The 14420-nt window shown below is 43.0% G+C and overlaps 1 protein-coding gene across 1 annotated transcript in view; it reads right to left on the minus strand.

Annotated features, from left to right (window-relative positions):
- slc25a47a (solute carrier family 25 member 47a) overlaps positions 1 to 13918 on the minus strand; it is a 16598-nt gene extending 2680 nt beyond the window's left edge. The window contains exons 1-6 of the mRNA XM_014205867.3: positions 13694 to 13918; positions 12292 to 12335; positions 11027 to 11098; positions 10748 to 10927; positions 9518 to 9788; positions 1 to 9312 (exon numbers count right to left, since the gene is read on the minus strand). The exon at positions 1 to 9312 is cut by the window's left edge and continues 2680 nt beyond it. Of these exons, the coding sequence (XP_014061342.1) occupies positions 8999 to 9312; positions 9518 to 9788; positions 10748 to 10927; positions 11027 to 11098; positions 12292 to 12335; positions 13694 to 13730 (918 nt within the window). The 5' untranslated portion in view covers positions 13731 to 13918 and the 3' untranslated portion in view covers positions 1 to 8998. The remainder of the gene's footprint in view (positions 9313 to 9517; positions 9789 to 10747; positions 10928 to 11026; positions 11099 to 12291; positions 12336 to 13693) is intronic.
- Between the last annotated feature and the right edge of the window lie 502 nt (positions 13919 to 14420).

Below are 14420 nucleotides of genomic sequence, written 5' to 3' on the forward strand. Positions count from 1 at the left end.
CTCTCTCCAGTCCCTGTAGTCATACCACTCTCTCTCCAGTCCCCGTAGTCATAACACTCTCTCTCCCCGTAGTCATATGACTCTCTCCAGTCCCTGTAGTCATACCACTCTCTCTCCAGTCCGTGTAGTCACACCACTATCTCTCTCCCTGTAGTCATACAACTCTCTCTCCAGTCACTGTAGTCATACCACTCTCTCTCCAGTCCCCGTAGTCATACCACTCTCTCACTAGTCCCTGTAGTCATACCACTCTCTCTCCAGTCCCTGTAGTCATACCACTCTCTCTCCAGTCCCCGTAGTCATAACACTCTCTCTCCCCGTAGTCATATGACTCTCTCCAGTCCCTGTAGTCATACCACTCTCTCTCCAGTCCGTGTAGTCACACCACTATCTCTCTCCCTGTAGTCATACAACTCTCTCTCCAGTCCCTGTAGTCATACCACTCTCTCTCCAGTCCCCGTAGTCATACCACTCTCTCACTAGTCCCTGTAACATAGCACTCTCTCTCCAGTCCCCGTAGTCATACCACTCTCTCACTAGTCCCTGTAGTCACACCACTCTCTCTCCAGTCCCTGTAGTCATACCACTATCTCTCCCTGTAGTCATATGACTCTCTCTCCAGTCCCTGTAGTCATACCACTCTCTCCCCGTAGTCATACCACTCTCTCTCCAGTCCCTGTAGTCATACCACTATCTCTCCCTGTAGTCATATGACTCTCTTTCCCTGTAGTCATACCACTCTTTCTCCAGTCCCCATTGTCATACCACTCTCTCACTAGTCACCGTAGTCATACCACTCTCTCCAGTCCCCGTAGTTCTACCACTCTCTCTCCAGTCCCCGTAGTCATACCACTCTCTCTCCAGTCCCCGTAGTCATACCACTCTCTCTCCAGTCCCCGTAGTCATACCACTCTCTCTCCAGTCCCCATAGTCATACCACTCTCTCTCCAGTCCCCGTAGTCATACCACTCTCTCTCCAGTCCCCGTAGTCATACCACTCTCTCTCCAGTCCCCATAGTCATACCACTCTCTCACTAGTCCCTGTAACATAGCACTCTCTCTCCAGTCTCCGTAGTCATACCACTCTCTCACTAGTCCCTGTAGTCACACCACTCTCTCTCCAGTCCCTGTAGTCATACCACTATCTCTCCCTGTAGTCATATGACTCTCTCTCCCTGTAGTCATACCACTCTCTCACTAGTCCCTGTAGTCACACCACTCTCTCTCCAGTCCCTGTAGTCATACCACTCTCTCCCCGTAGTCATACCACTCTCTCTCCAGTCCCTGTAGTCATACCAATCTCTCACTAGTCCCCGTAGTCATAGCATCATTACCGCTCCTGCAGTCATTTTAGCCGCAATCAACAATCCCTTTCAAAATTGTGCACTTTGCAGCGCATTGATAAAATGCTCAATTATCGCAAATAAAATGGATTCAAGTACAGAAGTGCCAACAAAACAGACACGTACTGTTCAGCTTGCTAGATGCCATCTTGCCTAATCTTATCTTTCTCTGCTTTGATGACAGACATTTACATTTACGTCATTTTGCAGACGCTCTTATCCAGAGCGACATACATTTTCCATACTGGTCCCCCTTGGGAATCGAACCCACAACCCTGGCTTTGTAAGATCCATGCTCTACCAACAAAGCTACAAGGGAGGAGCGGCAGGAGTTGCTTAGACCAGTGGTGGAAAAACTGCTGTCCTTCAGGGTCACAGTCAAGCTATTTGTCGTCTCTTCCTGGTACTCTCCCTGATATTGATCATTTCTCAGTACTTATTAACCATTATAAACTGGCCATATACCACACCTCCTCAGGCCTTATTGCGTAAGTGTCCAACACACCTGGCTGCCCAGATTAAGGGGCAAGAATGAAAGTCAGTAGACACTGAGGCCTGAGGGGGTACACCCTTTGAGTCCTTAGCCCAGAAAAGCATGTGCATATCATCTAACAAAGTGGTCACTAACCTTTCCTAGGTCAAGATCACTTCCTGAGTCAAAATACAAGCCGAGATGTACCGCTCAGATTTGTTTTACATGACTGAAAAAAACTTAATCCTATGCAACATTAAGATATTGAAAACAGTACTGTAGCAATGAGGTTTGTGCAGTAGGCTATAGGTCCAATACATTATCACTGCATATTGGCTTTACTTTAATTGCCATGCCAATGCATTTTTGTTTGGACCATTAAAATATATTTATATTTCAAAATTTGAGGTAGGCTATGTGATCACACCGGTTATAGATCAATTGTTGTATTACTTGTGAGCATACATTTACAGCTGAGTGAGCATACATTTAAATCATTTTTAATTTTATTTATTTTACTGGGCTGATGGTGCCTGCATCTGATGGTCAGTCTTAGTGGAGGGAGAGAGCAGCAGACTGACGGTCTGCCTCTCAAAGTCACTCCGCTCTCCCTTTTCGTCTGTTGACACTGACCAAAAAGGGACACCGTCTTCCAGCTGATGGCGAAACTTGAGTCGCACTGCATTATTTAAACATAAAGATAGCGCCGAAGAACATGGCTGACGTTTTACATTCTCCCAACCAATTGTGCAATTTTGTTATTTTTTTTTGCGTAACTAATTTTTTTACTTATTGTGTACATAATGTTGCTGCTACCGTCTCTTATGACTGAAAATAACTTCTGGACATCAGAAAAGCGATAACTCACCACGGACTGGAAGAAACTTTTTCCTTTAACGAGTCCAATGAGAAGGATATCCTGCTTTCACTGGAACAGGCCCAGATCCACGCCTTTTACGTGAAGAAAAGACGCTGGAAAAGGGGAACCAGATTGGGGATCCTTCTGAGAAGCCAGAGGCGAACGAGTAAACTCCCAATGCCTTCCATTCTCCTTGCTAACGTGCAATTGTTAGAAAATAAAATTGATGACCTACTATTAAGACTTTCCTACCAACGGGACATTAAAAACTGTAACATTTTATGTTCCACCGAGACGTGGCTGAACAAAGAAACGGACAATATAGAGCTGGCAGGATTTTCCCATGCAGAACAGAGACGCTACCTCTGGTTAGATGAGGGGTGGGTGTGTGTGTCTTTTTGTCAATAACAGCTGCTGCGCGATGCCTAATATTAAAGAAGTCTCAAGGTATTGCTCGCCTGAGGTAGAGTACCTTATGATAAGCTGTAGACCACACTATCTACCAAGAGAGTTCTCATCTATATTATTCGTAGCTGTCTATTTACCGCCACAAAGTGAAGCTGCCACTAAGAAAGCTCTCAACAAACTCTATAAGGCCATAAGGAAAGAAGAAAATGCTCACCCAGAAGCAGCGCTCCTAGTGGCCAGAGACTTTAATGCAGGCAAAGTTAAATCAGTTTTACAAAAATTTTTACCAGCATGTTACATGTGCAACCAGGAAAAACAAAATCCTAGACCACCTTTACTCCACACACAGAGATGAATACAAAGCTCTCCCCCGCCCTCCATTTGGCGAATCTGACGACAATTCTATCCTCCTGATTCCCGCTTACAAGCAAAAACTAAAGCAGGAAGTACCAGTGACTCGCTCAATACGGAGGTGGTCAGATGATGCAGATGCTACACTACAGGACGGTTTTGCTAGCACAGACTGGAATATGTTCCGGGATTCATCCAATGGCATTGAGGAATACACCACCTCAGTCACCGGCTTCATCAATAAGTGAATCGATGACGTCGTGCCCACAGCGACTGTACGTACATATCCCAACCAGAAGCCATGGATTACAGGCAACATCCACATCGAGCTAAAGGCTTGAGCTGTCGCTTTCAAGGAGCGGGAGACTAATCCGGACGCTTATAAGAAATCCCGCTATGCCCTCAGACAAACCATCAAACAAGCAAAGCGTCAATACAATGTTAAAAATTTAATCACACTCGTCGGCTGTGGCAGGGCTTGAAAACTATTACGGACTACAAAGGGAAACCCAGACGCGAACTGCCCAGTGACGCGAGCCTACCAGATGAGCTAAATGCCTTTTATGCTCGCTTCGAGGCAAGCAACACTGAAGCATGCACGAGAGCACCAGCTGTTCTGGACCACTGTGTGATAACGCTCTCGGTAGCTGATATGAACAAAACCTTTAAACTGGCCAGACGGATTACCAGGACGTGTACTTAAAGCATGCGCGAACCAACTGTAAAGTGTCTTCACTGACATTTCCAACCTCTCCTGACCGAGTCTGTAATACCTACATGTGTCAAGCAGACCACCATAGTTAGTCTCTGTGCCAAAGGAAGCGAAGGTAACCTGCCTAAATGATTATCGCCCCATGGCACTCACTTCGGTAGCCATGAAGTGCTTTGAAAGGCTGGTCATGGCTCACATCAACAGCATCCGGACACCCTAGACCCACTCCAATTCGCATACCGCCCCAACAGATCCACAGATGATGCAATCTCAATCGCACTCCACACTGCCCTTCTCACCTGGACAAAAGGAACACCTATGTGAGGATGCTGTTCATCGACTACAGCTCAGCATTCAACACCATAGTGCCCATGAAGCTCATCACTAAGCTAAGGACTCTGGGACTAACTGGATCCTGGACTTCCTGACGGGCCACCCCAGGTGGTAAGAGTAGGCAACAACACGTCTGCCACACTCATCCTTACCACTGGGGCCCCTCAGGGTGTGTACTTAGTCCCCTCCTGTATTCCCTGTTCACCCACGACTGGGTGGCCAAACACGACTCCATCACCATCATTAAGTTTGCTTATGACACAACAGTGGTAGGCCTGATCACCGACAACAATGAGACGGCCTATAGGGAGGAGGTCAGGGAACTGGTAGTGTGGTGCCAGAACAACAACCTCTCCCTCAATGTGAGCAAGACCTGTAGCTGATCGTGGACTACAGGAAAAGGCGGGCCGAACAGGCCCCCATTAACATCGAAGGGGCTGTAGTGGAGCGGGTCGAGAGTTTCAAGTTCCTTGGTGTCCACGTCACCATCAAACTATCATGGTCCAAACATATCAAGACAGTCATGAAGAGGGCATGACAAAACCTTTTCCCCCTCAGGAGAAAAGATTTGGCCTGGGCCCCCAGATCCTCAAAAGGTTCTACAGCTGCACCATTGAGAGCATCCTGACCGGTAGCATCACCGGCTGGTATGGCAACTGCTCAGCATCTGACCGTAAGGCGCTACAGAGTGTAGTGCAAACGGCCCAGTACATCACTGGGTTCAAGCTTCCTGCCATCCAGGACCTATATAATAGGCGGTGTCAGAGGAAAGCCCATAAAATTGTCAGAGACTCCAGTCACCCAAGTTATAGACTGTTTTCTCTGGTACCGCACGGCAAGCAGTACCGGAGCGCCAAGTCTAGGACCAAAAGGCTCAGCAACAACTTCTACCCCCAAGCCATTAAACTGCTGAACAATTCATAAAAATTGCCACCGGACAATTTACATTGACAACACCCCCACCCACCTCCCTTCCTCCTCTTGTACACTGCTTCTACTCGCTGTTTGTTTGTTACCTATGCATAGTCACTTCGCCCCCACCTACATGTACAGATTACCTCAACTAGCCTGTTCCCCTGCACACTGACTCGGTACCGGTGCCCCGTGTATATAACAGTCGTTATTGTTATTCTTTTTGTGTTACTTTTTGTTATTACTTTTTATTTTAGCCTACTTTGTAAATATTTTCTTCTTCTTGAACTGCACTGTTGGTTAAGGGCTTGTAAGTAAGCATTTCACGGTAAAGTCTACACTTGTTGTATTCGGCGCATGTGGCAAATAAAGTTTGATTTGATTATTTCTGTCTCATACAGAACTTCATGTTGTTACTACTATGACCAGAGAAAGTGAAACATTCCTTGATATTGAAAAGACCCAAGCTGCTAATAACAACAACACAAGCCTATCGATACACTTTCCTACTCATTCATTGCAGCTGCAGTGCTGGTTGTAGCACAAGTGCAAGTACGATTTACAGTTTAAGTCAGAAGTGTACATTCACCTTAGCCAAATACATTTCAACTCAGTTTTTCACAATTCCTGACATTTAATCCTAGTAAAAATCCTTTCCTTAGGTCAGTTAGGATCACAACTTTATTTTAAGAATGTGAAATGTCAGAATAATAGTAGAGAGAATGATTTATTTCAGCTTTTATTTCTTTCATCACATTCCCAGTGGGTCAGAAGTTTACACAGAATAAGTATTTGGTAGCATTGCCTTTAAATTGTTTAACTTGGGTCAAACCTTTCGGGTAGCCTTCCCACAATAAGTTGGGTGAATTTTGGCACATTCCTCCTGACAGAGCTGCTGTAACTGAGTCAGGTTTGTAGGTCTCCTTGCTCACACACGATTTTTTTGTTCTGCCCACAAATTTTCGATACGTTTGAGGTCAGGGCTTTCTGATGCCCACTCCAATACCTTGACTTTGTTGTCTTAAATACATTTTGCCACAACTTTGGAAGTATGCTTGGAGTCATTGTCCATTTGGAAGACCCATTTGCGACCAAGCTTTAACTTACTGATGTCTTGAGATGTTGCTTCAATATATCTACATCATTTTCCTGCCTCATGATGCCATCTATGTCCTTCCCATGATGCCATCTATTTTGTGAAGTGCACCAGTCCTTCCTGCAGCAAAGCACCCCCACAACATGATGCTGCCATCCCCGTGCATCACGGTTGGGAAGGTGTTCTTCGGCTTGCAAGCATCCCCCTTTTTCCTCCAAACATAACGATGGTCATTATGGCCATACAGTTCTATTTTTGTTTCATCAGACCAGAGGACATTTCTCCAAAAAGTACGATCCCCATGTGCAGTTGCAAACTGTAGTCGGCCTTTTTTTATGCCGGTTTTGTAGCAGTGGCTTCTTCCTTGCTGAGCGGCCTTTCAGGTTATGTCGATATAGGACTCATTTTTACTGTGGATATAGATACTTTTCTACCTGTTTCCTCCAGCATCTTCACACGGTCCTTTGCTGTTGTTCTGGGATTGATTTGCACTTTTCACACCAAAGTACGTTCATCTCTAGGAGACAGAACGCATCTCCTTCCTGAGCGGTATGACGGCTGAGTGGTCCCATGGTGTTTATACTTGCGTACTATTGTTTGTACAGATGAACGTGGTTCTTCAGGCGTTTGGAAATTGCTCCCAAGGATGAACCAGACTTGTGGAGGTCTACACTTGTTTTTCTGAGGTCTTGGCTGATTTCTTTTGATTTTCCCATGATGTCAAGCAAAGATGCACCGAGTTTGAAGGTAGGCCTTGAAATACATCCACAGGTACACCTCCAATTGACTCAAATGATGTCAATTAGCCTATCAGAAGCTTCTAAAGCCATGACATAATTTTCTGGAATTTTCCAAGCTGTTTAAAGTCACAGTCAGTTTAGTGTATGTAAACTTCTGACCCACTGGAATTGTGATACAGTGAATTATAAGTGAAATAATCTGTCTGTAAACAATTGTTGGAAAAATTACTTGTGTCATGCACAAAGTAGATATCCTAACCGACTTGCCAAAACTATAGTTTGTTAACAAGACATTTGTGGAGTGGTTGAAAAATGAGTTTTAATGACTCCAAACTAAGTGTATGTAAACTTCCGACTTCAACTGTATGTGCTGAGTAAGAACTTAAACATAAACTCACTCATAAAAACAGCATCTCTTTGCTGTATTCGTAAACAATATCTATCTATTCATGGTTTTAAACATTTTTACATCCCACAACTTTGCTGTAGCTTCCTTTTGTTCCTGCTAAGTTAGTGCAGACACGGCCATCTGAGCCATCCGATTGGTCAGCGTTAGGCCTATAGTGCACTTGATTTGCTCTCCGGGCCCGTGGGGAAGGCAGAGTTTGTCCCTTCAGACACATGAAACGGTTCAAAATCTGAACACTTTGGCTACCTGGCACGCAGGGCAGCTGAATCGGGTGCACCTACCGCCAACTGCACAAGAGGAATAAAAAAAATTATAGGAACGCAATGCTTTAGAGTTGGGTTTTTTACAGAAATATTTGGAGATCGACTAGAGATGCCTTGGAGATCGATCACGACTGACCGATCACGATTGACCGGTTGGTGACCACTGATCTAACCCCTCTACTGACCCGAGAGAGAGAGAGAGAGAGAGAGAGAGAGAGAGAGAGAAACAGACAGACAGACAGACAGACAGACAGACAGACAGACAGACAGACAGACAGACAGACAGACAGACAGACAGACAGACAGACAGAGACAGACAGACAGACAGACAGACAGACAGACAATGAAATGGTTCAAAATCAGACAGACAGACAGACAGATAGACAATGAAATGGTTCAAAATCAGACAGACAAGCACAGACAGACACAGACAGGTCAGACAGACAGAAAAACACAGTCAGACAGACGGTCAGACAGATGAAACTAGAGTGTGAGAGAATGCAATCAAGAGAGAGGAGAGAGGAGTACAATCAAGAGAGAGAAGTACATTAGTTTCTCAAGTCCAGTGTCTAGTGCCGAGCGATTTATGCTTTTTGAGGTCGGTTCGGTTTCCGTTAGATTATTACAAAATAATTCGTTTTCAATTTTGATAATTTTTTAAAACATTAAATGCACTATGCATTATGTGGGTTGAATACTGTAACACAGAATAAAGCAATTAATAAAAGTCCCATGATGGTAGTGACTTCCCATTACTGCTTATCACTTACTAACCATCATTTATTCACATTACTTTAATAAATTATTTCAGTTGTTGTGTATATTACATTTGTTTTATTTGATGTCATCTGCGCAATGGATTTTGGTCATTGTAGTTAATTACCACGTTTTATGCTCTAAACTATTGGAAATTTCAACTCCCTACTACTGTACATTGCATAGTTCAGACGGGATCTGATTTATCTCTAGAGAAACTGCGATGTGCGCATTGAGCTAACAGAAAAAAACGAATGAAATGGAATTAAAATAATTGGTCAATTTGTTGTTTTAAAAACAAAAAATAACCAACATTTCAGTTAATCGCTCAGCACTACCAGTGTCTACTCAAACTCTAGTTTGGGGGGTTCTATAGTATCAGGCTGTGTTCTGAGGAAGCCGACCAGGAGTTCATAGGTAGCGAACACCACCATGTTGACAGGGAAGGCACGTAGACAGTTGATACCCAAGCTCCTAAAGAACACCCCTGACCCCTCCACCCTGACTGTCTCTGTGATGCAGTGGACAAAGCCCTTGTATCTCTTGATATCCCTGGCTCCGTCCATCTGGAGGCGGGCCTTAATCACGTCCATGGGCGTACCCACTGTCCAGCCGGTCATACCAGCCACCCCGCCAGCCAGCATCACCCCTGTCCACTCTGAGAATCGCAAGAGATAGGGATTAGGGTTAAATGCTCTATCTATGAACTACAACAATAATTACTTCAACCATTTGTAGAGTAGAACACATTCATAAGAGGCCAACGTTGTATCCTGTTGAGGACTGAAGCCCACGCTTTGGACCAATAGAAAACCAGCTAGAGGGTCAAAAGGTAAGCTATGGACCAATAGAATCTCACCCACCTGGTCCCTTCTTTCCAGTCGGGGTGAACCACTCACAGAGTGTGCTGTAAGTCAGGAAGTAGGTGGCGTAGGACGGTCCGTCTCTCAGCATGAGAGGCAGAGCTCCCCTGTAGAGTCCCAGTACCCCCTCCTCTCTGACGATGGTCAGGAGACAGTGGACGGGGCCACGGTACTTGGGTTTGGGCAAGTTGGCCCCTTTTCTGGCTCGCAAGGACTCTGTCTGACACTGCAGCCTGACTTTCACTATGTCGCCTGGTGACATCACTGTCACCTGAGAGACCAGAATAAGGAAACGGGACAGTCAGTGAATTCACATACAGGTTGGCAGTTACTCACTAATTACACTGTAACAGGACTACCATATTTTAAAGCCAAATAATGTCAATAAATCAAATAAAATGTTATTGGTCGAGTACACATATTTTGCAGATGTTATCGCAGGTGCAACAAAATGTTTCTAGCTCCAACAGTGCAGTAATACCTAACAGTACAAAACATAACACACAATTCCCTCAAGAAATTAAGAAATATCAGAACGAGCAATGTCAGAGTCCAGAATATAAATATATATGTATATGATGGTGTGTATAGACAGTATGGACAGTATATGAATAGAAAAGGTGTGTACAGCAGTAGCTACATTGGATGAGCTTTGACTAGAATGCACTATACACATTTGAAGTGGATAGAACAGTATGTAAACATGATTAAAGTGACCAGTGTTCAATTACTATATACATAGGGGCGGCAGTGTAGCCTAGTGGTTAGAGCGTTGGGCTAGTAACCGAAAGGTTGCAAGTTCGAATCCCTGAGCTGACAAGGTACAAATCTGTTGTTCTGCCTCCGAACAAGGCAGTTAACCCACTGTTCCTAGGCTGTCATTCAAAATAAGAATTTGTTCTTAAAAAATAAAAATAGGGCAGTAGTCTCTAAGGTGCAGGGTGGTAGCTGGCTAGTAAAAGTGACTAAGTTCAAGGCAGGGTAATGGGTGGAGGCTGGCAATTTAACAGTCTTTTGGCCTAGAGATAGAAGTTGTCTCTTGGTCCCAGCTTTGATGCACCTGTACTGTCTCTGCCTTCTAGATGGTAGCAGGGTGAACAATAAGGTCCAAGTTTGGATAATATGACATTGTCCGCCCTTAGAAAGTAAATACAATCACAAATCCTGTGAAAGTTCATTCTGGAAAACAACAACAACAGAATAAATATCCTCAGAAATAAAACTCCTCACTGTAGCCACACCCCCGGCCAGGCCGGAGAGGAAGATCTCTAGTTTGGTGTTTGGGGTTCCTGGTCCTCCCCTCAGCTGACTGAGACACTGACGGCAGTTCCTGTACATCCCAAACACCACAGAGGAAGTCATGGAAACCGTGGTAACAGGCAGGGACATCCCCTTGAAGAAGCCATGGACCTGGAGGTACAGGAGAGAGAGGAGGGTGGGTCAGTGTGCTTCTCAGTTTAGACAATAGTTTAAGGTGACTGCTTTATGACGGAAAAGATTGACACTCACCCCTTCTTTAGATAACGTTGTTATGAAGCAATGCCAAATTCCAGTGAACTGCTTCTGAGTTTGTATCCTCACCTGTCAACGTCAGGAAGAGTTCAGCCTAGCAGGAGTTATGTCATCACCAGAATAAGGCTCATGGCAGCATCTTTAGGTGTGTACATTATCAGTCAAAAGTTTGGACACACCTACTCATTCAAGGGTTTTTCTTTATTTTTCTATTTTCTACATTGTAGAATAATAGTGAAGACATCAAAACTATGAAATAACACATATGGAATCACGTAGTAACCAAAAAAGTGTTTAACAAATCAAAATATATTTTATATTTGAGATTCTTCCCTTTGCCTTGATGACAGCTTTGCACACTCTTGGCATTCTCTCAACCAGTTTCATGAGGTAGTCACCTGGAATGCATTTCAATTAACAATTAACATTTCAATTACAGAAAACACCCCAATTTGGTAAAAAGATCAAGTCCATATTATGGCAAGAACAACTGAAATAAGCAAAGAGAAATGACAGCCCATCATTACTTTAAGACATGAAGGTCAGTCAATATAGAACATTTCAAGAACTTTTAAAGTTTCTTCAAGAGCAGTCGCAAAAACCATCAAGTGCTATGATGAAACTGGCTCTCATGAGCCACAGGAAAGGAAGACCCAAAGTTACCTCTAATGAACTTATCCTCTGCAGTAGAGTTAACTGCACCTCAGATTGCAGCCCAAATAAATACTTCACGGACACATCTCAACATCAACTGTTCAGAGGAGACTGCGTGAGTCAGGCCTTCGTGGTCCAATTGCTGCTGAGAAACCACTACTAAAGGACACCAATATAAAGAAGAGACTTGCTTGGGCTAAGAAACACGAGCGATGGACATTAGACCGGTGGAAATCTGTCCTTTGGTCTGACTAAAGGAAAAGCAGCCAACAAGTGCTCAGCATATGTGGGAACTCTTTCAAGGATGTTGGAAAATCATTCTTCAGGAAGCTGGTTGAGAGAATGCCAAGAGTGTGCAAAGCTGTCATCAAGGCAAAGGGTGGCTACTTTGAAGAATGTAAAATGTATTTTGATTTGTTTAACACATTTTGGTTATTATATGATTCCATATGTGTAATTTCATAGTTTTGATGTCTTCACTATTATTCTACAATGTAGAAAATAGTAAAAATAAAGAAAAAACCCTTGAATGAGTAGGTGTGTCCAAACTTTTGACTGGTATGGTTTGTCTCCACTTCAATAAAACACATTAACATCAAAACACTTACCTTTACTGTATCAAGAGGATAGCCCACAGCAACACCACATGCCCCTGTGTTTAGACAGAGGAATGGAAATGATAAAGACCACACACACAGCAGCCTATGTGACATTGTTGGTGAATGATGACATCTGTGTTAGCTAACCATCTTAATTAAGCAAACTCCAGGTGTTATTGTGGTAACATGACCACATTTATATCACCAAATGTAAATGAAGGAGCTGCTAAGACGACTAGATACATGTATGAGAGCACATATCAGTCTGCCATGCTGGTCCTTGTTTACAACATCCTAACATTATGATGGCATAACAATTTTGACTGCCACACAACATTAAATTGATACTTTGTAATACTGTAAAAAAACATATTTGACACAAAGTAACATACAGTAAGTAGGTGCATGAGGTGACCTGGTTAATCAAGGAGGATAGACTGCCAAAGATGTTACTATGTTTAGAAAAGGATTAGGATTTGGGTTTTGAGGCCTTCTGGACATTCCTGAATTGAACTGTATTGAATTCAATGTAGGGCAAAAAAACTGGGTTTGAATCAGGCAAGCTTCCTCTCACGACCTCTACAAGCCAGAATGTTGGATACAATTATATTTTAATGCACTTTACTACATTTTAACCACTTTACTGGTTGTCTATGCAGTTCGTTCTTTTTACGGTAGGAATGTAAGACAATATATGCACAGGAAAGTATAATTACATCAACTTTTCAAAGCGCTGGTAGTGTGTTCAGATTTCTATCACCTGAAGCATACACAGAACCACGTAATCACGCGCACGAGCCTGCAAGTATGCATGCATCTCATTGTATACTTGTATTTTCATATTGTGCGCATGCTTCAGGTCATAGAAATCTGAAGGCACTACCAGTGCTTTGAAAAGTGTATGTAATTATACTTCTCTGTGTACATATTGTCTCACATTCCTACCGCCAAAAGAACCAACAGCATGAACATGGACAAAAGGTAAAGTACCTTCAAATATAATTGTATTCAACATTCTAGGTTATAGAGGTCGTGAAAGGAAACTTTCCTGATTCAAATGCAGATTCCTGCCGACAGAGATTTCAATGCAATTCTAAGTCGGGTTTCCAGGCAACATTCTCCTGTACAATTATATCGACTATTAGTCTATATATATATATATATATAGACTATCTATATACGCAGAGGCCTAGGCTGCTACGGTATAACCTCAAAAGCCCCCAAAAGGAGTGGGGTCACAAACTTCTATAACGAATGAACCTCCAAATATTATTGACTACGCACACATCATTTCTATGAATTATATTTTCCATGAGCTTGTTATTCAGGGTTCGGACTACCAACATTAATATTAGGCTACGTTGTTTTTAAATAACGCTATACAGCCTCGAGATCGCAATAGGTTACGTACCTCCAATGGATCCTGCCGCGAAATCGGCAATATGCATTCTTCAAACATAAGATAACTTGTGTGAAAACGATATCACTGCATGTTTGTCATGCTTCCACTGGTTGTCGTTGTGTAAACTGTTTTCCCTGTTATAGAAGGACTATTCGAGCCAGTTACGTGAAGCTTTTGCGTCCTTCATACCAAAATACCACGTGTATGTTCGGTTGAGCGTTACGAAACAGAGGAGCCGAGTGTAGCCGAATAATGCCGAAGTTGCCATTGATAGATTCGTGCGCTTCAAAACAGTCATCATGTCTAAGCAATGACAGTATATGAAGTGTCAAAGACACACTGAAACAGACATTGAATGGCTTTATCAAAGCTTTTGAAAAAATAATCACAAATGTAATAGGACTATAACAACATATGCAACATAAAAAACGAACTATCCTTACAAATGCCCTCTAAGCTATTATTCTAGCACAAAACCATTAATTGTTTAACGCTAAATATCTCAAGATACTCATTGAATTAATGCCACGTTGAGAAACAATTCAGCTTTTTATCTTAGAAAGAGGCATAAAGGCGTATTGTGTCTAAAACTAGTGTGAGAACTGTTCTGAAATACATCATTTCATTGATAAGGTTAAAACGAGAAGTTTGAAAGGTGGTAGCTATTCCATAGTATGCTCGTCCACGTGACCTTGAATGTAGGTAGTTAAGCCATAACATATGGAATAGTTTCTAT

The sequence above is a fragment of the Salmo salar genome, chromosome 06 (genome assembly GCF_965601325.2).
Source record: "Salmo salar chromosome 06, fSalSal1, whole genome shotgun sequence".
NCBI lineage: Eukaryota > Metazoa > Chordata > Actinopteri > Salmoniformes > Salmonidae > Salmo > Salmo salar.